Source organism: Hippoglossus hippoglossus, chromosome 19, assembly GCF_009819705.1.
Source record: "Hippoglossus hippoglossus isolate fHipHip1 chromosome 19, fHipHip1.pri, whole genome shotgun sequence".
NCBI lineage: Eukaryota > Metazoa > Chordata > Actinopteri > Pleuronectiformes > Pleuronectidae > Hippoglossus > Hippoglossus hippoglossus.
The window spans coordinates 11,677,690-11,702,228 of NC_047169.1; the positions used below are offsets into that span (position 1 = coordinate 11,677,690).

Genomic DNA, 24,539 nt, shown 5'->3' on the forward strand with positions numbered 1-24,539 from the left:
TCTCAGCAGTTGTTGGAAGTTCTACCGTTTGTTACCATACAGCAATACATGGTTTGTTCTGTATTTTCCATATTACACTCGTCTGGAATGTCTCAGTTCATTTTCAGTTTCCAGGCGGAGCGATGTAACCAGAGTGACAGGAAATGTGTAAACAGACAACAGGGTACAGGTGTTTGTGTTTCTCCCCTTAGAGAAAATAGACCAACCAGTTTGTTTAATACTGTCTCAATAGCTGATTCATCCCACCTCTTCACATCAGCTGCAGCCGTATTGGTTAATGATCATGATTCAGTGGCGCTCTAATTGGACACTCCTGAGAGTTATGGTATGAAACCTGCCCCACTTTAGATAAACGGTTGTGATGCTTCAACCAGTTTGAAGATGGACGAATGTTTTTGGATCAACAGTATTGATAAAATCATCTGTATACGAGTGGACTTCATAAAAGTATAGAAAAAGGTTTTAAATATTAAAATAAGGAATTTTCTTTTACACACTGCAATAGTGTGTAAAATCTGTGTCATATCTGCACTGAAGAGAGAGATATGATAAAACCATCCTTGAAAATGGCCCACTGAATCTTTGACTGGGTGCTGAAGGTCATTTCCCACGAGTTCAATATTCACGAAAAGGAATCAGCGGTCCCATTCCTTTGGTCCAGTTGTGTCATGTCGGTCATCGGAGTCTCGAACTTGTCGTCCGTGCTAACAATGCTGTACTGACCATTCTCTGCTTCTCTGGATCTTTTCTTTGTCCTTTCCTGCAGGAGAGCGTGGATCAAGGCGACTGGCACGGGCATCATGGCAAATATGATCAGTAAGGCCAGAACAGCCAGAGCCCAGTCAGGGTACGGCAGGTGCTCCTCGGTGGCCTGGGAAAAGAATCGCATTCATTAAACAACAACTTAAAGCAGCAACTTTAAAGATTTGTATTTAAATATATGTTTAAGTCGCTCACTGCCATATACTATTTATTTTATACATATTTTTAATTTCACAAACTGGGTACTTGTGGCCACAGTCCCAGAACAATGCTGTATTAAGTTGCAGGTAATGTTAAAACTGACATCTGAACGCAGATCGCTAAATTGTCGTCTGTTGTCAGCCGATGTGTGAACTGATCATTTCCTTGTGCTGCAGCTTCACATTAAGAGCATCTGACCAGCAAAACACAAATTGACTTTTATATGGTTATAGTAAAATGTGTTTGTCAGAGAGCTTATCACTATCGTCTACAGTGATACATCATCATAACAAGACACCAGTCATTATCTGCACTGTTTGACAGGGACTCAGAGTGAAATATTGCAGGGTGAAATGAACAGTTAGGAGTTAGGAGCAGCACTAAAGAGCTGCAGCAACAGGCTGCTTCAACTCAGTGAGGTAACCCACTCCTCTCACTGTGCCATGCTGTGCCTTAAAATCAGATCGGTTTCCTCAAAGAATGATGGAAAAGGTCAGTTATTACACACACTTGTAGCTGCCAACAGTAATAAAAGTCGACTTGTGTTTTACCAGTGTAGTTGCCACACATGTGACCAAATCCATCAGGACTGAAATCTTGGAGATTTCCACTTTAAACAACCAGAACTAACAAATACTCTGCTTTACATATTCAATATGAACTGAGAAAAAGTGTCATTAATTATTTCCCTATGGAAGAAGGTGTGGAGAGAGCAAGAGACAGCTTGTTTTACTGTGACTTGTAGTTTGTGAAGCAGCCGTTTGCCTTGTTCAAGAATGAACATGTCCTGTGGCTGTGCAGACTAAAGATGTTTTAGATAGATGAGAAAAGTGTGTTCAGATTCAACAAAAACATAAACACTCAATTCTCCGTACCTTCTCTCGGTTCCATGCCATGTAAGTCGGTCGTGTGAGGACCATGCGAATGCCAGTGGCTCCCAGTAACCCCAGCATAGCAAACAGGCAAATGTATTTCCACAGATATTTGTAAATCACAGAGGGACGCCAGCCCAGCATTACCTCGATGTCGTCAAGGAACCTTCAAAAACAGAGAGTGGTCAACTTTCAGTTTTGAGTGAACAGATTAACTGAAAAACAGGTTGAATTTACCCACAGTGTTAAAATAGAGCTCACCTATCGGCTCCGTATAACCAAGACACACTGAAGGTCTCAAAGACCACCACGATAATGAGGGGCAGAGTGGCAGAGTAGTCATCGAACATCATCACAAAGTAGTTCCCACTGCGCTGGGTGAAGAGCAGGCCAATCACAAAGCCAATGATGCAGCTGAAAACTGAAACCAAACAGACATGTCAGGGTAAAACATAATTTCTTTAGAGAGATGATATGCAATCAAGCAGAGGGACAACCGTTTTTTTTTCTGAATAACCTGGCAGGTCAAATTCTGCTTTAAGGTGTCAGAAATCAGCTAATTGACTGGTGGCTTGGTAGGAAATTATGTTTACGGATTGTTGTTAAACTCAATGACACGTGACAAGACACTGATCCACTGGCTGTAACTTTCAAGGCTGAGAGCCATTGTCCAATTTGTCCCATCACAGTTTCATAATGATCAGAAATTTTGTAATCACTTCTCATAATGACATAAAGGATCTGTTTTGCAACGTTGCTTTATTGTAGACCCTGGCGCAGCACACTTTGTCCTGCTCTCTGTCTCAAAGCGACGGTGTCCCATCAAAACATCCATCAAATTTTACCCTCCTCTACAGACAGACTGATTTCACAATAACATTTGTAGATATCGCTTTTGTTTTGCATGTTGTCGCGACAAGCATACGGTTGTCAGCAAGAAGTCAGACCTGCCCTCACTGTGCATTGGGTACACATGACAGCATTCTGTGGGAAACACTGTAGATCCCACTTTCAAACAAGCCAAAATATGAATTGGGAAATACTGTGATACCATGATATCATCTAAAAACCTCATACTGCTCTGTACATGTGCCATCTTGTAATCAACACAACTTTGTCACCACTCTTGAGTCATGTCATGTGTTGTTGAGGCTTGCATATGTTGGGATTCTACACCTGAAAAGGCAAAACGAGTGGAACAGGTATTTACTTGTGAATTTGGTCTTGTTGTTGGCCAGAGTTTTGAAGCGGTCAGTGAGGGGAGCGAGGATGCCCTCCATCGTGCCAAACATCGTGCTGAGCCCCAAATTGAGCAGCATGAGGAAGAAGAGCGCTGACCAGAAAGGACTTCCGGGCAGAAGTGACATGGCCTCTGTGAAGGCAATGAAAGCCAGGCCCGTGCCCTCTACGCCCTGAACACAAAGAGTGCCAGCTTTAGTTTTTGTATACAATATACATAACACAAAAAATGGTAGTTAAGTGCTTTTTATTGACATTAGACCAAAAAGTCTTTACCTTCTGCATCTCTAATTCCAGGTCACAGTCTGTTAAATTACCAGGGATGTTATCTCCATGCTGTTTAAACCAGGCCTTGTAATCCTCCAGACTCACAGAACTGGGGGCAGAGTAGTTGAAGCTTGGCATCCGGCTTACGTCCACATGACTGTTGTGAAACTGTTCTGACAGCTCCTTCACATTACTAAGAACAAGACAAAAAGAAACAGATAAATATATAATCAATAACATGCAATGGGGTACAAAAGTCTGAGACCACTTTTCCCATTCACTTAAATGGAAATCAGTTTCTTCCACGCGCAAATCCTCCAAATTATATCAAAAAACTGTTTGCAACTGTCCATTACAAACACTCATATTTGTCCTGTAATTAAACCTACCTGACGACACACTTCATGACATTGCCTTTGGCGCGGAAGCCAAGCACAGCAAACACCACCAGGGTGGCCAGCACAGATGTGAGGAAGTTTATAGAGGAGACAGTGAAGGCATCACGGTGGCAGTTGTTGTTCCTTGGATTATAGGAGGAGTAGGCGATAATGGACCCGAAGCCGAGACCCAGGGCAAAGAAGACCTGTGTGGCCGCCTGCCGCCACACCTGCACGTCAGCCCAAATTTCCAGCTAAAAGGTATGGAAGGAACAGCGGGTGCATCAGGGAAATATGCACATTTGCTTCACTTCTACAAACTCAACCAGACATGTCATCTGCAGCTACCTTGGGATAGAACATGTAGCTGATTCCCTCTGAGGCTCCATCCAGCATGAGTCCTCGGACAAGGAAGCAGAACAGAACCACATAGGGGAAGATGGAGGAAAAGTACATCACCTAAGAAGCAAGGACGAAATATTAGATTAACAAGCACATACAAACATTACCAGTATTCCCAGTATACGTCAGCTATTTGGTTTTGCATGTACACACAGGTGCTTTAGGGTAAAGGGAACTGCCGCTTACAATTTATTTACTGAATTGCACTAATTTCTATAAATTTGATGTTGTTTTTTTCTTTTTGGCAAGCTGTGCTTCAGTAAAGACATGACGTTTACATTTCATATAGTTATGTAAACCATCTTTTTGACAGTTCCCTGCTGAATCCTACTAATTTTGCTGCTTAAACAACCCATACTCTGAGAGGACTGACGTTTCATGTAATCTCGTGTAAGCCTGCTGCTTGTTACACACCGAACATATGGCCCTTGCAATTGAGAAGTGCTTAAGTCAGTAATTGCGTGAAACACCTGATGTCAGCCAGAGTGGGATTAAACCTCCCCTTAGATGTTGAACTAAACACAAAACATGATTTATGCTCCAAACATGTTTTAAAGTTATATTTGTCTCATTGTCCCTTGGAAGTTGTGAACACCGACACCTGCTGTGACACTAGAGGGAGGCAGGACCCTTGCAAATTCAGTTGCTTTATGCTCCATGTGGTATACGATTGGGAATCCGCACATGGAAACTGACTGTATGCTCTACGCTATTCCTGAGTCCAACTTCCTGCTCAGCTCAATCTGCTCCATGCAGGTTCTGCGGTTTATAGTCACACTAGGAAAAAAGCTACACAGTTCAATACCTCATAATATTGTCATCAAGATGTGTTAAAGCGTCTTAAGAGCCTTGACTTTGTTCAATTGATTTAACAGTTTTTAATACTTTTAAAACCCCAACGACCTAGTTAGGGAAAACAAACAACCCAGTATTATAACAAAACTCACACAGGAAGTTGCTGTATGAAGTTGGGTCAACAACACTTAGGCTTAAACATTCCAGAAATTCCATCAGCCACAGTGATTTAGTAACTCTAAGCCCAACACATGAGTGGGATTAAACCAAACCGAGGATAACAACACAGGGCAGGAGTAAGTAAGGGCTCCCCTTTATATTCTATTTAGTTAATGCTCGCTCTTCTGCTCAGCTGGTTTCAAAGTCATCAACATCATGGTAAGAAAAACTGAAGCAAACCAATTACACATTTCTCACAGAACTATCCCAATAATCTTCCACAGCACTATTTCAATTACACACATAGGTTTGTCCTGTAAATACAAACAAACAGATATATTTGATATCTGTACAATCATCAGTTAGATGCCACAACACATCGCACACTTGCCTTCACAGAGCTCTTGATACCCTTGAACATTCCCAGGCACACAATGGTCCAGGCCGCCAGAAGGCAGCAGGTGATGTAAGGGTTGAAAGAGGCTGGGTCGTCAATCGAGTCTGTAGTATCCAGAGCTTTGCGGTACCAGAAGTAAGACGTTGGGGAGCTCTTCTCACATTCTTTTACTGTTTAAAAAATAAAATAAAAGAGTATTTCTTAATAATCTTACATGTGACACGCAGCTATACATTTTTTATTTCATAACTGCACACGTCTAGTCGGTTTTGAATCGTCATGTGTTGAGTGTTTACCTGTTACATTCCCCTGTTCTGGACACTGGCTCCAGGGTAAAGGGTGTTGGAATGAGTTCCCAAGATAGAAAATACTCCATGCGAGGATCACATTGTAGTAGAGCGCCACAAAGAAACACACCTGAGGATATTTGAGAACAAGATGATCGGGTTCATTAAATAAAAAGTATAGTTTGTTTTCAAATCCACAGTTCAAATCCAATTAACCATACATCAAACAAGAATGACAGCCTGCAGGAAATAAGCTCACAATTTGTCCCTGTGTTCCCAGGTCACGGTGTTGAATCATGTCCAGAAAAGTGTTTGTGCAGAACAGTTCGGTGTCACAATGAAGTTGACCTTTGACCATTAGGATATAAGCTGTCGTCACTTCAATCAAAGTAGATGTATGTATTAAATCTGGTCATAATTAGTGTATGAAATCTTGAGTTTTGAGAGGGGTCACAGGGATCTTGACTTCTGACCACCTAAATCGGAACACTTCATTAAAAAATAACACCTTTAGCCACTGCTGTAATAGTGGCTCAGTTCAGTATGAGGCCTTGTGGAAATCAAGTTATGACAACACACACAAAAAGGTTAAAAATAAGTGTAGCAGATTACACCTGATACAAGCGGCCTGCAGTCAAAACAGTCCCGTGACCTATGACTTTGAATAACAAGTCTATGTGGTTCTGCTGATGTGTTTACTGGAATGTGGTGACTCAGAGTGACGCTCTCTATCAATGTGGATATCTGTGAGAATGATAGAGTGAGACGAGCCTCTGGACACTGATCTGAGCTCTGTGTGTTTGCTGAAGAGTTCTTATCTCTGGCTATGTGATAGGAGACTGTGGACATTGAGTGAACGGTGTGTGAATTCTGCTGTTCTAAATCTGTTCCTGTCTGGAGGCAACAACAGATAACAGCTGTTTGCAGATCTCAGGTTGATGTCTTGTCAACAGAGTCACTGTTCTGTCTGTGCTCAACCTGATCATTAAGGTGGATGTGCTTTACGACTTTCCCCTAATGGTCAAGATTATAAAATCAATAACGATAAAATAAATTGAGCTGAAGTGAAAATGTTTCCTGTCATCTCCCATTTCCAAGGCAAAGGCAATGTGAGGTATAATAGAAGTCAAAGGTTTGAGTTTTTAAAGGTTTCCCTGTCTTATGTTTCTATCTGCTTCAGAGGCTGAGAAATAAAGGTTTTCATTCATTTCAAGTTTTTCTATAACCCCTCAGGTTTTAGGAAGTCGTTTTCTATCAATACTTTTTAGGTTTTAGAATATTTCTAATAGGATTTGTCAGTCTGTTTTTATTTGAGAAATATACCATTGCTCTATTGCCAGGCACATATTACTCATATAACTAAACTACAACTCAACTAATGTGCTTTTCCAGATGTTGACAAATGTGTTTATCCAAAGGAAACTTTCTAATTCAGCAAAAGTGTACAACACAAAAATAACTATTGGAATGCATGCAACAGTCTAAGAGTTTTAGTGGGTGGGTTGAACATATATCAAAACTTATCTTACCACACAGCTGGAATAACCGATCCCGGCGAGCCTGGGGGAGATGTACTTCCACACTCCGATGCTTCCCTGTCGGATGGCCTGACCGGCCGCCAGCTCCAGGAAGAACAGGGGAATGCCCACAACCATCATCAGCAGCACGTACAGCAGGAGAAAAGCTCCTGAGGAGAAAAGGTGAACAGGGTTCAGTTGGCAAATGAGCAAAAATTGCAAAAAGGAGAAGCAGATGCTTGTGCTCGTCTGTATATTTCTGTCCCACAGCAGCAGATTTATCATTCTGGTTACTGCTGCCTGCAATATTAGTTCTGTTGAAAATAAGCCTTATCCATCCTGCAGGGTCAATAATGCAGTTCTTACAGGTTTTTACATATATTTTTTATATAAATCTCATATGACATCCGAAGACAAACTGGCTGCAAGCTTATTTTTCATTTTTAACATAAAACAACGTCCTATTGAGGAAGTAGGAACCAAAAAGCTGGAAAAAAAACATTACAGATATAAACAGATATATAAACCTAACTCTGGAAAATGTGACTACAGAGCAGTAGTGTTATATGTTGTTTACAGATAGTTTAAACATCCAACTGCTCAGATGTGGAGGCTTACATTTAGGATTTCATGCATGGACATGCACTGTAACGCACATACAGTATATTCATAGTCTCTCTGATCACATGCAGATCCTGTGACAGCGACCTCCCCATCTCCCATGTGAGTACATACAGTATATTCTGCACCAACAACATGTGTGTTCAAATAGTTGGAACCGGATTTAACATGGGCAGCAACAATGGGGTCTCACCTCCTCCATTCTGGTGGCACAAATAAGGAAACCTCCAGACGTTGCCGAGACCGACGCTGAATCCCACCTGGGCCAGGAAGTACTCTATTTTACTGTTCCATCCGGCTCGAGCGGGAGGCTCCGATAAGGCCTGCTCGCTCTCCTCACCAGCGTAGCCGTTGACATCTGACTCTGTGGTTCCTGTCACGTCGTCATCAGTTGGCAGAGGCTGCTTCTCCATCTGAAACAGGAAGATTTTATGCACCTGTCAGAGAGTCTCCTGTCAGAGTCTGACTCCTCCTCACTCCCCCGCCTACCTGCGCTCACTTTAAACTTTAACAACAAACACCATCACTGGTCAGACGTTGTTAGGACACAAACGGGACTGACGTTTACTTTGTGTTTGTTTGATTCGTTCTAGATTTTGAGAGACACATGTTTTAAACCTGCTACACAACATGAGACGTAACGTGACGCGCACAGTCAGGACATCAGGGTTAAAAGGAACGGAACGATCCGGAGCCCTGATTTCGCAGATAATGAGGTAGTGTTTTAACTTTGAACATAAATATGAATTCAGCAGGTTTTTATAAAGATCAGTTCTAAGTGTGATGATTAGAAAACATCAGAGGAGCAGAGTCGCTTGTGGACCTGTGGAGGATTGCGCCTCAGTGCAGTGGTGCTGCCAAAGTTTGCATTTTTTTGTAGAATATGTTTTAGAGAGGTGTTCATTCAAATATATGGTGATTTTTTTCAGGCTGTTGTTGTGGTGCTGTTGGAGTAAAACATGGTACATCATAGGAATGGGTGACTTGACCAAAATGTATATCATGATTAAAATGTCACCACAATAAATGTCACATTATTATTTATTTTAGGTTTAAAGACGGATATTTATTATATTGTATTATTTTCCACTCCTTTTTATCAATGAAAACATGATACGTGATAATAATTGATATTGTTTTTGATTTATATACTGATACAACAAGAGGTGTTGCTGAAGTGTCCACCTCAGCTGTAGTAGTGAGTTACAGGACTAGCTAACTAGCATTAGCTTTATTCTGATAAACAATCACACAAACATCCTGTTACCACAACAGGTGTTCAAATACACTCGTTCTGGTCAACTGGGGTAAAATAATCCCAAACTAGACGACACGTGTCCCGTCATACTTTATTATAATCTATATTTCTCATCAATAATATAATCTACATAGTGATAACAAATGAAAACATGTGAAGTGTAACACACCACTGAGCCACAACGTGTGTGACTGGACTCACACAGGGAAAACACACAACACAAACACACACACTGACCTTAGCACCAGAGAATGTGGCGGACAAAGCCGCGGAGGAGGCACCGGAGGCGGCAGAAGGCGCGGAGCGGCTCCGGCGGTTCTGTCGGTTATTCTTCACAGGAGGAGACGAGCACGTGCAGCCGCGGTCTGTACCTTCACCGTGTTGTCGGTTGTCAACCACCGGAGTTATTCTTCAGTTTCTATTCATCAAATTAAACCAAAAAAAACCTAAACTCCCACGTTAACTTTAAACCATTACAATATATAAAATACAAACAGAACCGAAGAATACGATGAACGATGAATCCGCCAGATGATCCTCTCTCCTGATTGGCTCAGAGACTCAGCCTCTGCTTCCGCGTGATGCAACCACCCGGCTGCGTTCAAGTGCTGCGGGACAATACAGACGTAGCAGCATCCTGCAGCTATGAATACCTTTCTGTTTATCCTTAAGACCCTGGGAATCTGCAGTTGAACCCATTGACTGTATATCGTCACCTTCCTAAAATAATGTCATGTTTTGACAGAAATGGTTTTTTTTTTGCCTAAATCCTCTCCTCATGATGCTGGCCACCTCTGGTAAAACCGCCTACATCCTCAGTTGAACAGATCATGGGATTCTAGAATAATGTTAAGACCCCTGTAGAATAATGGCCTATGTCAAGAGTGTGACTTAGGCCGTTTTATTTTGCCTAAGTCAAAAGATAATGTGACTTAGGCAAATTTACAAGCTTTTCAAGATGGCGGCTGCATCAAATAGAACAAAAATCGACCTAGCCGCTGAAGTTATTTCCATGATTCAGGGCTCGTCCCCTATTGGTAAGTGATGAGGTTTACTATAATATAGGCTAGGCTATAAATATTGCATAGTTATTTAGTCTTTTTATTCAGTCTTTTTAGTCAGCATTTTAGTCAGCAATTTTCAGAATGATCACACATTTGTGACTGTACACCTCAAAGGGTTGAAATGTTTTTCCTTTTTGGTAGGAGATGCACTTGACAATTCTGACACCGATCAGGCCTCATCCACTGAAACTGACAATGAGGAAGTCGTTGAAGAGATGAAGCAGCATGTACCAGGCCAAGACTCTGTTTCAGATGGAGCAGACAATACCTTAAACATTCCCGCTGATGTTGTTGAAGATGCCAAGCAGACACATCCACACCACGAAGAGGACATATCTGATGATGATGATGATGTCTTAAGCGATCCAGACTATACCCCATCCTTTGATGAGTCCTTTGAAGGTGTGATCAAAGACCATCCAGAGTACTGTTGGATGGTACTATTGTTGTACTATTGAACACAAAATAGTTACAGATAACTTCACCCCGAGAGTGTAACAATTATGTTACATAATTGACAGACATTGTTATTAGTATGTCAATAGTCATCTATTGTCATAACCTTTTTGAGTGAAATTATTAATAAATATCATATATTCAATATTTGGTTAATTTTTTTGTGTTTTCTGAAAAACCTGAAAAAATGACCTGGGCCATTAGTTTAAGAGGGTGACGATATAAAGTTTAAACCCAAAGACTGTATATAGATTTTTCCTCCAATCTTTCGACAAACAAAATGTCAGAAAATGTTGAACAATATTTGCCAGTATTAGCATGACGTGATGTCTTGGCAGCAAATCATTATGTTGAAGTAGATGTAACCACAGATTTTTGCAATTCATTTACTTCCAGTCGAATTATTTATTACGTTACTAAGTATTTTTTTGCACTGCATTTAAATTCTAAACTTTAATTTGAATATTGGCACTGAATCACAGTCATGACTCCCTGTTACTGTTATAGTATGTATATGTAGTATAGTGTATATTATATGTATAGTTATGTAAAGCACGTTGAATTGCATTGTTGTTGAAATGTGCTATACAAATAAACTTGCCTAATGCATTCAGATATTCGACACATAAATGAAATTTAATAAAACAAGAACTGATCGCGTATATATTTTTGATTTAACTTGCGTATAAATCAAAAATATATACGCGGTCATATAATCAAAGTTTTACTGGGAAATGGACTTTAAGTATTAGTAGGTAGTACGATTTGCTATATGTATTTTTAATCATTTGATTGTTATTAGTGCTGATGATCCATTAATATGTAAACACTATCATCCTGAGTAACTATTTCAAAGTAACTATATTGTACTATGTGCTATATACTATCTTGATATCTTTATTTAGGCTATTCTTTCTTTTTTAAATTTATTTATGCTTTGTTATTACTACATGCTTTACGTAACTTAATATTTAAATGTACAATTGATTGATAGATAGATAGATAGATAGATAGATAGATAGATAGATAGATAGACGTCCCTCTGAATTGTAAATGTAAAGTATGAAACCATCCAAGCATAGTAATACTGTATAGTACTGGAGTTTTGTACATAGTTGTAATGCGCCTCGTGGTGGCGCTGTCGCTCATATACGCAGGTACGGACGCGCGAAGAGCAGTGAACGCATCATCGATCTAAACTCTACTGATCTGATGGATTTTATTTTCCCACACGTGTGATTGTGTGACGCAAACAGACACACATTCCTTAACTTCAGTCTTTTACTGTGTGTGTTCGTGTCTGTGGTCGTGTGTGATTTTAAAAGTGAAAACCTCAAATTGTCAGGCTGCCACAGAGGATGAAGAAAAGTTAAAAAATATGATTCATCCACTTTGATTCACACTCCTCTGACTGTGAAGAAATCTAAGTTCAACCATTTTCTCGTTCCTTTGCAGTGTCGAGGTTCTGCCTGTGACATTTCTCTAGAAACACACACTCACACACACACGCACACACGCACGCTGTCTGCCACGTATGCCTGTTCAGTGATCAAATAAAACACACACTCCCCTGGCACTGCCAACTCGCAAACTACAAATCAAGATCTATATTTTGGAAATAACGTGCACGCGCTTATTGATGACTGACAAATACCTTGAGCTGTCAAACCAGTGGCGATTCTTCAGAAAGTATCCGGACGTCCCCACAGCAAAGTCAAGTAGGATCCTCCGCTTGTTGTCTCTTCACCTGACTCCGCCTTTCTCCTCTATTGGTGGACAACGTGGAGACTTGTCCTCAGAGAACTAAGGTCTGTTATGAAATGTGAAAAGCCACTGCCACATTTGTTCAAACACCATGTGTGGACCCACCCCTCAACATGCAGTGTGTGTGTGTGTGTAGTCCAAGTAATCCTCAAAAATCTTAGGTTGGGTTTAGGTTGAGGTTTAGTTTTAGCTCTAACTTTAGGTTAGGGTTAGGGTTAGGTAATGGTTAAGGTTAGGTTCAGATTTGGTTAAGGTAAAGGTTAAGTTTAAATTAAGTTATAGGTTTAGGTTCAGATTTAGGTGTAGATATGGGTCAAGGTTAGGTTAGGTTAGGGTTAGGCAAGTACTAACTCTAGTTAAGTTTTGTGTGTGTGTGTGTGTGTGTGTGTGTGTGTGTGTGTGTGTGTGTGTGTGTGTGGATATGGAGTATCTAAAATGTGCCTGTTTGTCTGCAGTCATCAGGTGACAGTTATAATACATTTCATTTCCCAACATTTAAGGTTTAATTTTGAATGACAACCTTGCTGCCTGGAATAATATCATTGAAATTACTTGTAAATTAATAGTCTTCAGTCTAAAATAAAGTTTATAATATATATATAATTATATATAATATAATTCCACCATGTGCAAGTCATTAAGTTTAAATTGTAAACCCAACTTTCCAAAAAGAAAACACAGACATTTCTATCTATGTGCCTGCACAGTTTTTCCAAATGTGTCCCTGTGTTTTAAAAAAAGTGCACGTGTTGGTGTGTAGGTGTACAGGAGGGAGGGTGAGTAAATATTTTATCTCCAAGGTGGGGTGGTATACTGGGCGGGAACAACACAAGGTGACACAACTCTGCTCCGTGAAAGGTTTAAGTTTCTAAGAGGAAAGCGAGACACCTGCAGAGGCACTGAGACACGGGACAGGTTTTGATCTCAGCACAAACACACACACAGCTGTTCACAGCAGGAATAAAGCAGTGGGAGCCTTTTCAAACCTCGGTAAGTTGATTTAACAAATATTTTCCAATCATCCACATCTGTAGTTGACTGAACTGTATATACATCAACTTTGGATATAATCTGGATGGCTGATAATGTGTTTTTGTAAAATTAATAAAAGGGTAATGTGCTGGGGTTGAATTCTCACTATATCTTAGTATACATTAATTCTTTGTAGTGCTGATGTAGACTTTATTTTAAAAGGTATTATATCACTTCACTTAAGAATCGTGTGTACCAGATGGCATTTTATTATGTGGCTATTGAAATATTTTAATTCTTCTGTTTGTTTTTGGAAATATCATTAGTGTGACTTCAAGTATACCAGTTTGACAATGGTTTTTATTAACAAATAATATGGAAAGTCGCTTTGTATCAAGTGTCTTTCCTGAAACCAATGGACGTTGACTCTCATGTGATACTGGTGGCTCCAGTATTGATGGTCAATGACGAGCCGAGAGACTGAGTGATGAGGCACACTGTACTGTCGTCAGACTGGTTGGGCAGTTCTCTCTCTCTCTCTCTCTCTCACACAAACACACACACACACACACACGCGCGTCATGGTTACTGAAGCAGAGATAGTAACAGGCTAACGAGCACTGAAACAGAGGAAAGCAAAATTTGAATGAGAATGTTGCTTTCACGCGTCCCTGCCTACTACGTGTTAGTTTAGAGAGAAGGTGAAACTTCAGGTCTTAAAAACAAGACGAGTGGCACCCGACCCAGATTGCATACAGATGAAGGTCACTTCAGGCAATGATGCAACACTTCTGACCCCCTTGTGGCCCAGACAAAATGGACGTGAACCGAGAGTAGGCCACTTGTAAAATAGCAAATGTTGCCTAAGTATCCCAAAATAAATGTGGGCCTTTTTTGGCAAACATGTTGTGCTCTAGGCGAGGTGTAATCTGGATGTGAACCTGAAGTGGCCCGAGTGGTGAACCGTTAAATTGGCCCAAATAGCACATAAAAAATTCGGGCCACCCTTGGTTGACATCCGGTATTACTACGGCATACTTGTGGCCCAGATCTGGCAAACAGGAGCATACTGCCTAAGTGCCATCATTCCATGTGGAATGTGGGCAGTGACAGTGTAGCAGTGTGACAGTGTGGGTCAAATATGGGCTAAATATGGGCCAAAACAATTTTGATGTGTGGGGACACACACCTACATCTGTTTGGCTCAAAGGTGCGATGACGTCACCCTATGCGGCTGCACCTGAACTGTCCTCTGACCCCCTTCTCCTCAGCCATCGACTCACTGAAAGCTGACACAGTGGACGAAGGATGACAAACATCTCCCGGTATCTTGTAAACGTGAGTCTCACCTGCTGCACATGCTTACCACATTCCTGTAGAGATCAAGAGATGTTTAAAGGTGCCTTTTTCCTCCCTTCATCATCACCACCTCTCGCTCTCTGCTCGCAGCACCTGCTGACGTTCTCACTCCAGGACGGGGATGTGCAGGGCGTGGAGGAGGCCCGCTCGCGCCTCTCCTTCCTGGCTCAGAACAAAAAGCTGTGGAGTCAACAGATGTTGCTGGACGTCGGCGAGCAGGCCGTTCAGCTCCGAGACATACAGAGCAGGGTGAGGACCGATGGCCCCAACAGCCACTGCAGGATGAAGATGAGATGCATGCATGTATAATAACTTTGACTTCCTGCAGGATGAGCTGGAGAACTACCCCTTCAAATCCATCTTCAGATGCGATGCCATCAACACCATGAAAGCCTTCCCCTCCCTCCTCATGCTCATCTGCCAGAGTGAGGATCAGAAGAAGCCGGACATTCTCTTCTTCAACTGTGAGACTGTGCCGGTGAGTAATAACACTGGAGCAGCTTCCCTGCCTTTCCCACCTGACTCACTGTCAGGTTTGAATCGTCAGCGCGGTTCTGGTTTTACGGGTGATGATGACGTTTGGTTTCTCACTCCCGCAGGCAGAAGAAATCTGTGACAATATCACACAGACAGTTTCGGGTTCCTCCAGCAGAAGGAGCAAGAAGCCCGCTGCTGAAACCTCCAGGTACGTCCTACGGGAAAGACTTAAAAAACAGAAATGCATTGATTTGATGTTGGTTCCTCATGAAATTCTGTCTCTGTCTCTAGGGTTAGGGCCAGGGTTTCTGAATCTATGTGTATGTTTGCAATCATATTATCCTAGAGGAGGTTGATGGACACCCAAAGACGAACAAGATGATAATTCAGACCCATCGTCCATTTATTTACCTCCTTCCTTCTTTTTTTTACCCCTATTATAAAAGCAAACCTGCCTGATGTCACCATTCACCTGTGTGAGAGAGAGGGCGGGAGAGAGACAGAGAGGACAGTGTAAACAGCTGAGAAAGAGAAAGAGAGCGCGAGAGAGAGAGAGACTTGTTCAACTGGTTTTCACATAACTTAAGTAGGTGTGACAGAGATAACAGGTCCATTGTGACAGAAAATACAGAGAGAGAGAGAGAGAGCAGGTGGAGGGATGACGGAGGCACAGTGCCGGCTCGGAGCCTGAACGGATTACTTGCTTTCAAAAATAAAAGATTCTCCGTAAAGGACGAGTTAAGGACACACTCATGTGGTAAGAAGGGCGGAGAGACGGGTGGGGATTTTTAATGTGTACGATTGTGAGTCAGTCCTCCGAGGCACTTGCAGGGACCTTGCGATTGTACAAGAGTGAGCAAACATAAGGAAGGTTTTAACCTGCAGTGATCCACAGCCTTGTCTTTTGCTTTTTAAACCCGGCTCGTGTGTTTAAAGGTGGATTCAGATTGAAGCAGAGTGTTTGTGAAATGGAAGGCCTCCCTGTGAGTAAGCACTTTCACACTGTTTACTGTACCTCAGTGGAATAAGGGCTGCGGCATTGAATTTCAGAGACAGCACATTGTCTATTGATGGAGGTCTCCGTTGTGTGGCCTGGATCAAAGTTGCCCTTGTGTTGCAACCGCTCTGCGAGGCTGCATCGGTTTGAGGCTCGCAGAATGAGGATGAGCCTGTCTGACAGTCAGGAGTCTACGAGTCAGTGTGTCACACTCACTTGAAGGGTGTTTCCAGTGATTGTCGCTGCCATCGTTCTGCAAGACGGACGTAAAGTTGTGAGAGTGCAGCGGGGATGAAACTCTCCACTTGTTTCCCCAGGGCTCCTCAGAGCGGAGGAGAGGTGATCGACCCCTATGGAATCCCACATCCCCCCGTCGCACAGGCTCCAAATGCCCCACCGGCAAACCCTCCGCCTTACCCTGGACCCAGAGGTAAGAAAAAAAGATTGCCTTTCACACAAATGCCTTCGTATGACAGTAAAATCCTTTGTTGTAGAAGTATTTGGCAAGATGTTAGACGGTAAGAAGGAAAGGAGAGAAGCTGGACATTGACGGTAAAAGGCTCAGGAGCACAGAGATTGCTTTGTGTGTGTGTATTTGTAAAAGGGGGAGGGTGGCTATCAGGGGTAAGAGGGGACAGGAATTTCAAACAGCATGCAGAGTCGGGAATGAAAATGGATCACCTGACTCCGCTCCTCTCTTCCCAAGCAGCAAACGCTGTGAACGGCGGGCCTGATGTCTCTTTCCTGCGAGCCGTGCGAGAAGTGGTACGCCTCCTCATCACCTCTGTGTCTTTTCATTCATTCATGCATTTCATACCCGAATGTCGTAACCAACTGGTTCTTGCTCTCTCCAGGGGATCCTCAATCACTGCTTCGACGACATTGAGAACTTCATGGCTAAGCTGCAGCAGACGGCCGAGGCCGCCACGGTGCTGAGCCAGAAGAAGAAGAAAAAGAAGAAGAGCAAAAAGCAAACTGCAGAAGGTAGGAAGGAGACAGGGGTGGAGTTTTGCAGCTGTTATTTACAAAAATATTTTTGATTGAACTCATTCAAATTTTTCGCTATAATAACCATTGGCGGATCCAGGATCTTTCAATCCGGGGGGCCATAAAGGGGCCTCAATTTACACAGAGGGGCAAATTAAATGTCCAACATCTGTGCACTATCTCTGACTCAGTAAGGTGCATATTGAAATCATTCCTGTTTGCTCTATAACTTTGAGCAAAAGCAAACGTCATTGAATATAGTTCAATATACATTTTTCAAGCACATTGAGTTCCTCCAAAGAGCTCATAAAAAAGATAAATTGTCATATTTATTGTTAGTATTGCTAGTTTTTCTATTTTAAGGATTGCTGACAGGAAGGGGGCACATCAGGGTCCAATCAGATTTCAGCAGGGGCCAGTGCCCCCCTGGTCCCACCCCTGGATCCACCCCTGGTAATAACCCCTTTTGTATTCTTTGTGTCTCCACTCTTGGTCAACAGATGATCAACTCTCTCTAAAGGCTCGCCCCCCACCAGAGGAGGAATTCATCGACGTATTCCAGAAATTCAAATATTGCTTCAGCCTCCTGGTGCGTATTCAGTCAGGTCATTATTTATTTTCCTCTTTGCACAACACTGTGATAAATTCCTCCTATGTATTTCTTTACAGGCCCGTCTGAAATCAACCATCTCCAACCCTTCATCAGAGGAGCTCGTTCACCATGTATTCAAACCTCTGGACATGGTGAGTCAGTGCGGTTTGACATCCACGTCTCCACCAGGTCTCTGAGGACGACACCTGTTGTTGCTGTTGCTATAAACACTTTCATAGCAGCATAGATATTCGACGGGTTATGACATGATAAACGTCTTCAAATAAATCCAGCACACGTGTTACTCATCACACACCGGAGAGAGGATAAATGTGAAGTGGAAAATAAATTGTCATGATGATTAGGTTATATAAAAGACGTTGTTGGACAAAGGCATGTGTCATGTCAAAATAATGGAAAAGTCGTTTAGTTGAGTAATGTTGTCATTAACTCAATGTTCCAGTCAGTGTTTACTCAGGGTCGTTCCCTGTGTGATAACCTGATTGAAACTTGATTTGTTTGATCTTGTTGCCCGAGACATTATTGTATGCAGATATGCTTTCCTGGTGCATACGCCTATTTGGACGTGCCGATGTAGGAAAAACACATCCTGATAACAATAGCAATGGCTTTTATTATTTATACATTTACCCATTGCATGTCAACATATCTGCTGTGAGAAAAATCTATATACTTTAGCCTTTAGTCCGGATTTTACCTGGATACTTAAAAAAGGGTTAGGGTTAGGGTTAGGGTTAGAAATCCTTCCTTCGTCTTTCTTTAAAAGAAAGTCCTGCTGATTTAGAAACTTAAATGACAGTATATTACCTTTACTTACATTTACTTTATTTTCCTGTCGGGGAAGTTTTCAACAGTGAAGTGGCCCCAATTCGCAGAAACGGAGGGAATTTTAATCCAGGAACATTTCAATATTGAACTAATGTCAAAAGAGGCTTGGTATTTCAGGTGTGTCTCCGTAGATATTTGATAAAACATTTAAGGTTGGTGCCTCAGTGTTTCTACAGGAATGAATCAGTTCAAACAGTCAAAGGGTGGAACGGGTGTGTTTGACTTGTGTAAACTGGCGTGCCTGAATGGAAAACACAAAGCCCCACAGGTCTGGAACTGTGTCTCTTCTTTTCGTGTGTGTCTGTGCTTTGATTGTCAGTTTTCTAACACAAAGTTTCCTTTTGACTCTCTTGCTTCGTTTGGACTTTGAGTATCCGGCCTGTTTTCGCAGACTGTGGGCATTAACACGTGTTTTGTTGTTCTCTGGGTGCGGACAGATGGTGAAAACGACAGGAGGACCAGCTCTGGGAGCCTCAGTGTCCAGCCCCTCCATGACCAACTCTGCTGTGTCGCTGCTGGACGACACCCTGAGCCAGGAGGAGAGGCAGCTGTGGACGTCGCTGGGTCCCAACTGGACACACTCTCGGTCAGTACCAAACAAACACCTCCAGCTTACAGTGGCCTTTTTTTATAAAGTAACATAAAATAATGTTTTTATTTATACGATTATTCATTATACCACCATCCTGGAAAAGAAAGCAAACATTGCTTAACATGCTTGTACCTTGTTTTCATTGATACATGAAAGTTTTGTCTTACAATATGTGAGGTTGAACAAAGAGACTTCCATGGCCCATGCATCCTTTATAGACAAAACATTACATATATACATACACATAAATACATATACGCATATAAACACATTCCTACATATGCACACATGCATGGAGAAGAAAACAAATCTGATCTAATTGGAACACTAGACTGATAATTGAAAATAAAACAAAATACAATGATGGTATGTAAAATATTTAAAGGCGCTTGTTTTTGAATAGAGCAAATTGAGTAGAGAAAATGTACCAGGGTGAGGATATTTTTCTATCAGCTCAAAATAACCATTTTAACCATTAGTATTAGCTTTGTTTAAAAAAACTGAGTGAATATAATGATAGTTTTGGTGCATTGAGGACTAATCCAGTGTTTGTTTTTGCTCTCTCAGCTCTCAGCTCAGAGGACCTGTCGCTCCGTACACGCCTGTTTTCTTGGACGGCTGGAAACCAGAAGCCTTGAGGGCAGACGGGCAGGTTTGGGAAGATCCGGTCGAGTCACAGCACAAACATGAAGCCCTCCCAGTAAAACAAGAGGTATGGAATACCTGTGTTTAGGAAATGGGTTTGACGCGCCATTGTCTGTCAAAAGAGAAGAGCACTCAAAATATTAGTGTGTGAAAATACAACACATGTAAATATCCAGTGCAATAAGTAGTAGAGCTGCAACACAGGAGTGAAAAACTGTTGAAAAGAAAGTTCTCTGAGGTGTTAAAAAGAGGTTGGAGCTTTGTCACACCCATAAATTTAGTTTGTTTCTTAAATTTGTTAAATAGAAAGTGTCCTGATGCAGTTTTCATGGAGGCTGCACAAAAATACCAATGCACAAAGTCACAGACTCTAATGAGACACAAATTCAAGACTGTTTAATATTTGTCATTAGACATTTGGCCCGGAGGTGTGTTTGGAATTTTCTTTTTAGATGGTTTTGAAATAAGTAAGTCACCAAATACAAACCTGTTGAGCCCAGTTGAGAAAACCCCTCCAATCATGTAGCTTTCCCTTCATTTCTCCAGGGCTCCACATTCTGCTCTTTTTTCTTAATGGAGTAATGCATATTTTCTTATTGGCACATGCAGGGGCGGATCCCGAGGTGGGGCCAGCAGCTACAATCTGATTGGCCCCTGAAGTGTCCCTGTCCTGCCAGTAGTCTTTAAGAAGAAATAGTAATAATAACAATAAAAATTACAATTTGTTAAGAATTGTTATTTTCTATGCTTTTTGAGGAACACAATGCACTTAAACAAGGAGCTATAGAGCTAATGGTAATAACTTAGACGTGCACCTTACTGAATCAGGAAGTGTGCACGTATGTTGGACATACAATTATTGGTCCTAAGAAAAAGTATTATATGATTTTGCTGATGTGTAGGAATGCTCATTACTGGTCTCTGTCAGTGAATTTGACCTGTTGTAATCAAAGTAGTTCAAACATTAGATAAAATGAAAATAATCTAAGTCATCTTTAATCTCTTCTTGCAAAATCTCAACACATTACCGAGGAGACTGTCTTTTATTTTATCAACCACCCCTGCCCCTCTGCATGTTGACCTTTGACCTCTTATTCTACATGCTGTGTGTTGTCATGCTGTATACCCACACATGTCCATCTTGTCTTGGCCCACAGCAGCATCAGCCGGTCCCTCCTCCTGGTACCCGTGTCAGTGACGAGACGTACGTCCTCTTTTGAAAAGGCTAATCAGTCAGTTGCTCTCATTCACCCACCGTGTGCATAACACCAGCGTGTGTCTCCTCTCCCTCTCAGAGACTCCAGCCCATTCACACCGGATCCTGATAGACTCTACAGCTGCAGTTACGACTTCATAGCCAGGAACAGCAGCGAGCTGTCGGTGCAGCAGGGGGAGAAGCTGGAGGTAATATAGCCAAGAAGATCATGTACAGTCACATGTTCAGGAATCCAGCATTAAGCTTCTTCATTATAGTTTATTTTACAGTTTGCAAAGTTATTTTATTGTGTTGTAGAGTTGTTAAAAACACCGACATCCTGTGAATAGTGCTGACAGAGGAATTTCTGGATAGATAGATAGATAGATAGATAGATAGATAGATAACCCTGACTGACAGCATCTCCTCTGTCTGACAGGTGGTTGAATCCTCAAAGCGCTGGTGGAAGTGTCGTAACAGCTACAACCAGATCGGATTTGTCCCCTTCAACATCCTGGAGCCCATGGCCCACATAAACAGCCCCATCACCAACCAGCCCCCCAGTGTAAGACACACACCCACACATGCATATAAACACACACACACACACGGCTCTCACCTGTACATAGCAGAGGGAATTCAAGTGTTTGCTTTTCTCTCCGCCCTAAATTCCTACAGGCTCCTGCTCCACCTCCCCTCACCAACATTTTCTCTGCGGTCCCACCCAGCCCTCCTGCCCAGCCCCAGGCCCCGACCCACTCCCCACAGCGCCCCCGCAGCATACCAGGATACAACCAACACATGCAGACTGCAGAGGACTCAGATAAAGGTACCAAAACAGTTGAGCGGGACACATAAATGCTGTGATAAAGAGGTTGGAATATAGGGAGCTACACTGTCCTGGACTGTGTGACTGAGAGAAACGGACACAAACTGTGAAAATGTGAAATCTGGCTCCACCTTGTAGCCACAACATGGAATGAGGAAGCCAGAGTACCGAGTTTAAGATAAGATAAAGATAAAGTCCCCCACAGGGACCGTAGGAATAATAAATAGTTCAATAAAAAAAGTGATGTTATTGAACAATATTAAAAGCAGTGGTTGAATGTAACAAAGTACATTTTCTTATTTATTGCTTTACTTAAAATAAATTGTTCAGGTACCTGTCCTTAATTAGATATATTTTCATGTACTTTTCACTTTTACTCCACAACATGTATAAATATCTGTACCTTCTGCTCCACTACATTTTTAGAATGCATTGCATTACACCTAAAATATATTCGGAAGAGGCCATTCATTGTCGAGGCTCAGCCATAAATTATAGATATGTATTAAGATCATCTGCAGTGTTCATTATTCATATGGCAGTCTGTTTATTCTGGTATTAAACAGAATATACTGAATGATGTAGTAAACAGCTGCAATAGGGAATAGGCTACACTCTGCAAGCATTTTTACTTTTAATACTTAGTAGTAGTAAATCTTGTAGTCAGGCTTGAATAATACTTAATGATTATTTATCTCTGGAATGTTTGATTTGTACGTTTTTATTTAGATTTTGTTGTTCACACATGATCATTTGAGCACGAGAAGCTGAAATGTCCCCTTGAATCTTTGCAGCCATGCTGGTGAATGACGAGCTGCTCCACAGGCTGACCAACGGAAAGACCCACCTGCACAAACCTCTGGTCATCCCTCGCTCCTCAGAGACCGCCGTCCCTCTGGACTACCACTCCCCCTCAGAGGAAGTGGCCGAGTGGCTCCGGGGGAAAGGCTTCAGTGAACCGTGAGTGATGTTCTACAGAGCAGATTAACCACTCACTGTTTATACGCTGGAGTGCTGCCAGCACACTTAGGTCGAGAGAAACGGCCTCCTTCATTTGACATGAATTAAAGTGTACAGGCTCATTTCTTGTGTAACGTTTATATGGATGAAAACTGTGTACTGGAGAATGTATTCTCCTCTTGTGCCACTCAGGACGGTGTCGTGTCTGGGAGTGCTGACAGGGGCCCAGCTCTTCTCCCTCAACAAGGAGGAGCTACGAGCTGTGATTCCAGAAGAGGGCGCAAGGGTCTACAGTCAGCTCACTGTGCAGAAAGCACTGCTGGAGGTACGGTCCGGGAAAACAGTGGATTTTACTAGATAAGAGAAGATATTGTTAAATGCTGAACTGTGCACTGAAGACCTAAGTTTCAGTCCCCAAACCCCTGAAGTTACTTCTATAGCACATCCTTTAAGCTCAGTAACAATCAGCAACATGTGTGCAATCTTCTATCCTGAAAATGATCCCATTATAATAATATATGCAATATTTTAACTAGAATCAGTTATTTCATGAACTAATTTCACTGAATTCATAAGTTTTGAAATGCAGCATTTCTTCATCAAATACGTAATTTAACTAAGATGGCACATTAACAGTCCCCTTATGAAACCACATTTAAATTCACTAGATCCATATTTTCTGTGGGTTTTGTACAAATTTGCACACTCCCATAGATATCAGTCACCTAGACATGCCTGAATCTTTTCCCCATCAAGATCCATGAATTACTTGAAAACTGTCCAACAATTTTAACGCACACTTCTTTTTTTAACATTATACTGTGCAATAGTTTATCAAAATGCTAAATGTTACTATGAATATATATATATGATCCTATTAGTTGTCTGTTTATTACACATTTTGGAGATGCACAGCAAATGTCCTTGTACAATATACAATGTCAGTAAAGACATTCTATTCCATTATTTACACTTCACTAATAAATAAGTTAGATTATAATTATGTGAGGATGAAACATTTAAATTGTAATCTAACTTAAGCGACTTTGTCCTCACTATGAATTATATACCTGAATCATAAGTTGCTAAAAACTAAGGTCATGCATTAATACTTTTAAACTCAGGGGACTAATCTGGTGCTAAATGTGTGCAACAATCAGTTTTCACCTAGTTTCTTTGCAGCACATTTGACTTCAGTTGATCTCTCGAGCTTCATTTGTCCTTATTTGTTTGTTTCCTCTGCAGGACGCCAGAAGGGCCACAGAGCTGGAGACGGTCATGGAGAAACAGAAGATGAAGGTGGATCTGAAGCAGGAGAGCAGCACACTGTGAGCAGCAGGCGTCTCCCACCATGAAGAGATTCACACGAAGGATTGTTCGCCTGGTGCTGCAGCTGTCACTCAATTTTTAAATTATATTCACCAGAGAGCCAACGTGTCACAGCCAATCTATAATCAAAGATTGTCTGAAGATCGTCATGCTCACTCATACGCAACTACATCACCAAGTGTTTTTAATCCAAGCAGGCGCTGTGCAAACTACACATTCTAACATTAAAATACACCATTTTTAAATTATGATGCTCGTCTCAAATGTGAATTTCTTTTTCTAAGACCAACTCCAATGATACACATCTTTGCTAAATAC

At 41.6% G+C, this 24,539-nt stretch overlaps 2 protein-coding genes across 8 annotated transcripts; one reads left to right on the forward strand and one right to left on the reverse strand.

Annotated features, from left to right (window-relative positions):
- Positions 1-514: 514 nt before the first annotated feature.
- On the reverse strand, positions 515-12,455 carry LOC117753472 (sodium-dependent neutral amino acid transporter B(0)AT2-like). 3 transcript variants are annotated; one of them, XM_034571586.1, is made up of 13 exons: positions 12,329-12,455; positions 9,392-9,572; positions 8,090-8,309; positions 7,288-7,445; positions 5,768-5,888; positions 5,466-5,641; positions 4,067-4,177; positions 3,731-3,972; positions 3,351-3,534; positions 3,046-3,247; positions 2,097-2,256; positions 1,839-2,001; positions 515-871 (listed from the first exon to the last, which is right to left on the reverse strand). In XM_034571586.1, exons 3-13 carry the CDS (start codon positions 8,307-8,309, stop codon positions 623-625), a joined length of 1,986 nt encoding a protein of 661 aa, XP_034427477.1. In that variant the 5' UTR covers positions 9,392-9,572; positions 12,329-12,455; the 3' UTR covers positions 515-622. The 3 variants fall into 3 exon arrangements, with proteins under 3 accessions (XP_034427477.1, XP_034427476.1, XP_034427478.1); XM_034571585.1 differs by having other exon boundaries at positions 9,392-9,762; positions 12,329-12,413; XM_034571587.1 differs by lacking the exon at positions 9,392-9,572 and having other exon boundaries at positions 623-871; positions 12,329-12,438.
- An 842-nt stretch (positions 12,456-13,297) lies between these two features.
- On the forward strand, positions 13,298-24,472 carry LOC117753471 (epidermal growth factor receptor kinase substrate 8-like protein 1). Of its 5 annotated transcripts, none has more exons than XM_034571580.1 (19): positions 13,298-13,428; positions 14,682-14,748; positions 14,860-15,018; positions 15,098-15,247; positions 15,369-15,454; positions 16,561-16,673; positions 16,950-17,008; positions 17,098-17,227; positions 17,731-17,819; positions 17,900-17,974; positions 19,109-19,257; positions 19,831-19,975; positions 21,063-21,112; positions 21,204-21,312; positions 21,543-21,668; positions 21,782-21,932; positions 22,727-22,892; positions 23,085-23,217; positions 24,138-24,472. In XM_034571580.1, the coding sequence occupies exons 2-19, from the start codon at positions 14,719-14,721 to the stop codon at positions 24,222-24,224; spliced, it is 2,007 nt and encodes a 668-aa protein (XP_034427471.1). In that variant the 5' UTR covers positions 13,298-13,428; positions 14,682-14,718; the 3' UTR covers positions 24,225-24,472. The 5 variants fall into 5 exon arrangements, with proteins under 5 accessions (XP_034427471.1, XP_034427472.1, XP_034427475.1 ...); XM_034571581.1 differs by having other exon boundaries at positions 21,066-21,112; XM_034571584.1 differs by having other exon boundaries at positions 21,069-21,112.
- The last annotated feature ends 67 nt before the right edge of the window (positions 24,473-24,539 follow it).

Coding starts and splice junctions, on each gene's coding strand:
- LOC117753472 (XM_034571586.1), bottom strand. CDS start 8,309: ATGGAGAAGCAGCCTCTGCCAACTGATGACGACGTGACAGGAACCACA. Junction 2,257..3,045: donor CAACAAGACCAAATTCACAA/GTAAATACCTGT, acceptor GTTTGGTTTCAG/TTTTCAGCTGCATCATTGGC. Junction 2,002..2,096: donor TGGTTATACGGAGCCGATAG/GTGAGCTCTATT, acceptor CTGTTTTTGAAG/GTTCCTTGACGACATCGAGG.
- LOC117753471 (XM_034571580.1), top strand. CDS start 14,719: ATGACAAACATCTCCCGGTATCTTGTAAAC. Junction 16,674..16,949: donor GCCTTACCCTGGACCCAGAG/GTAAGAAAAAAA, acceptor TCTCTTCCCAAG/CAGCAAACGCTGTGAACGGC. Junction 21,113..21,203: donor ACCCGTGTCAGTGACGAGAC/GTACGTCCTCTT, acceptor TCTCCCTCTCAG/AGACTCCAGCCCATTCACAC.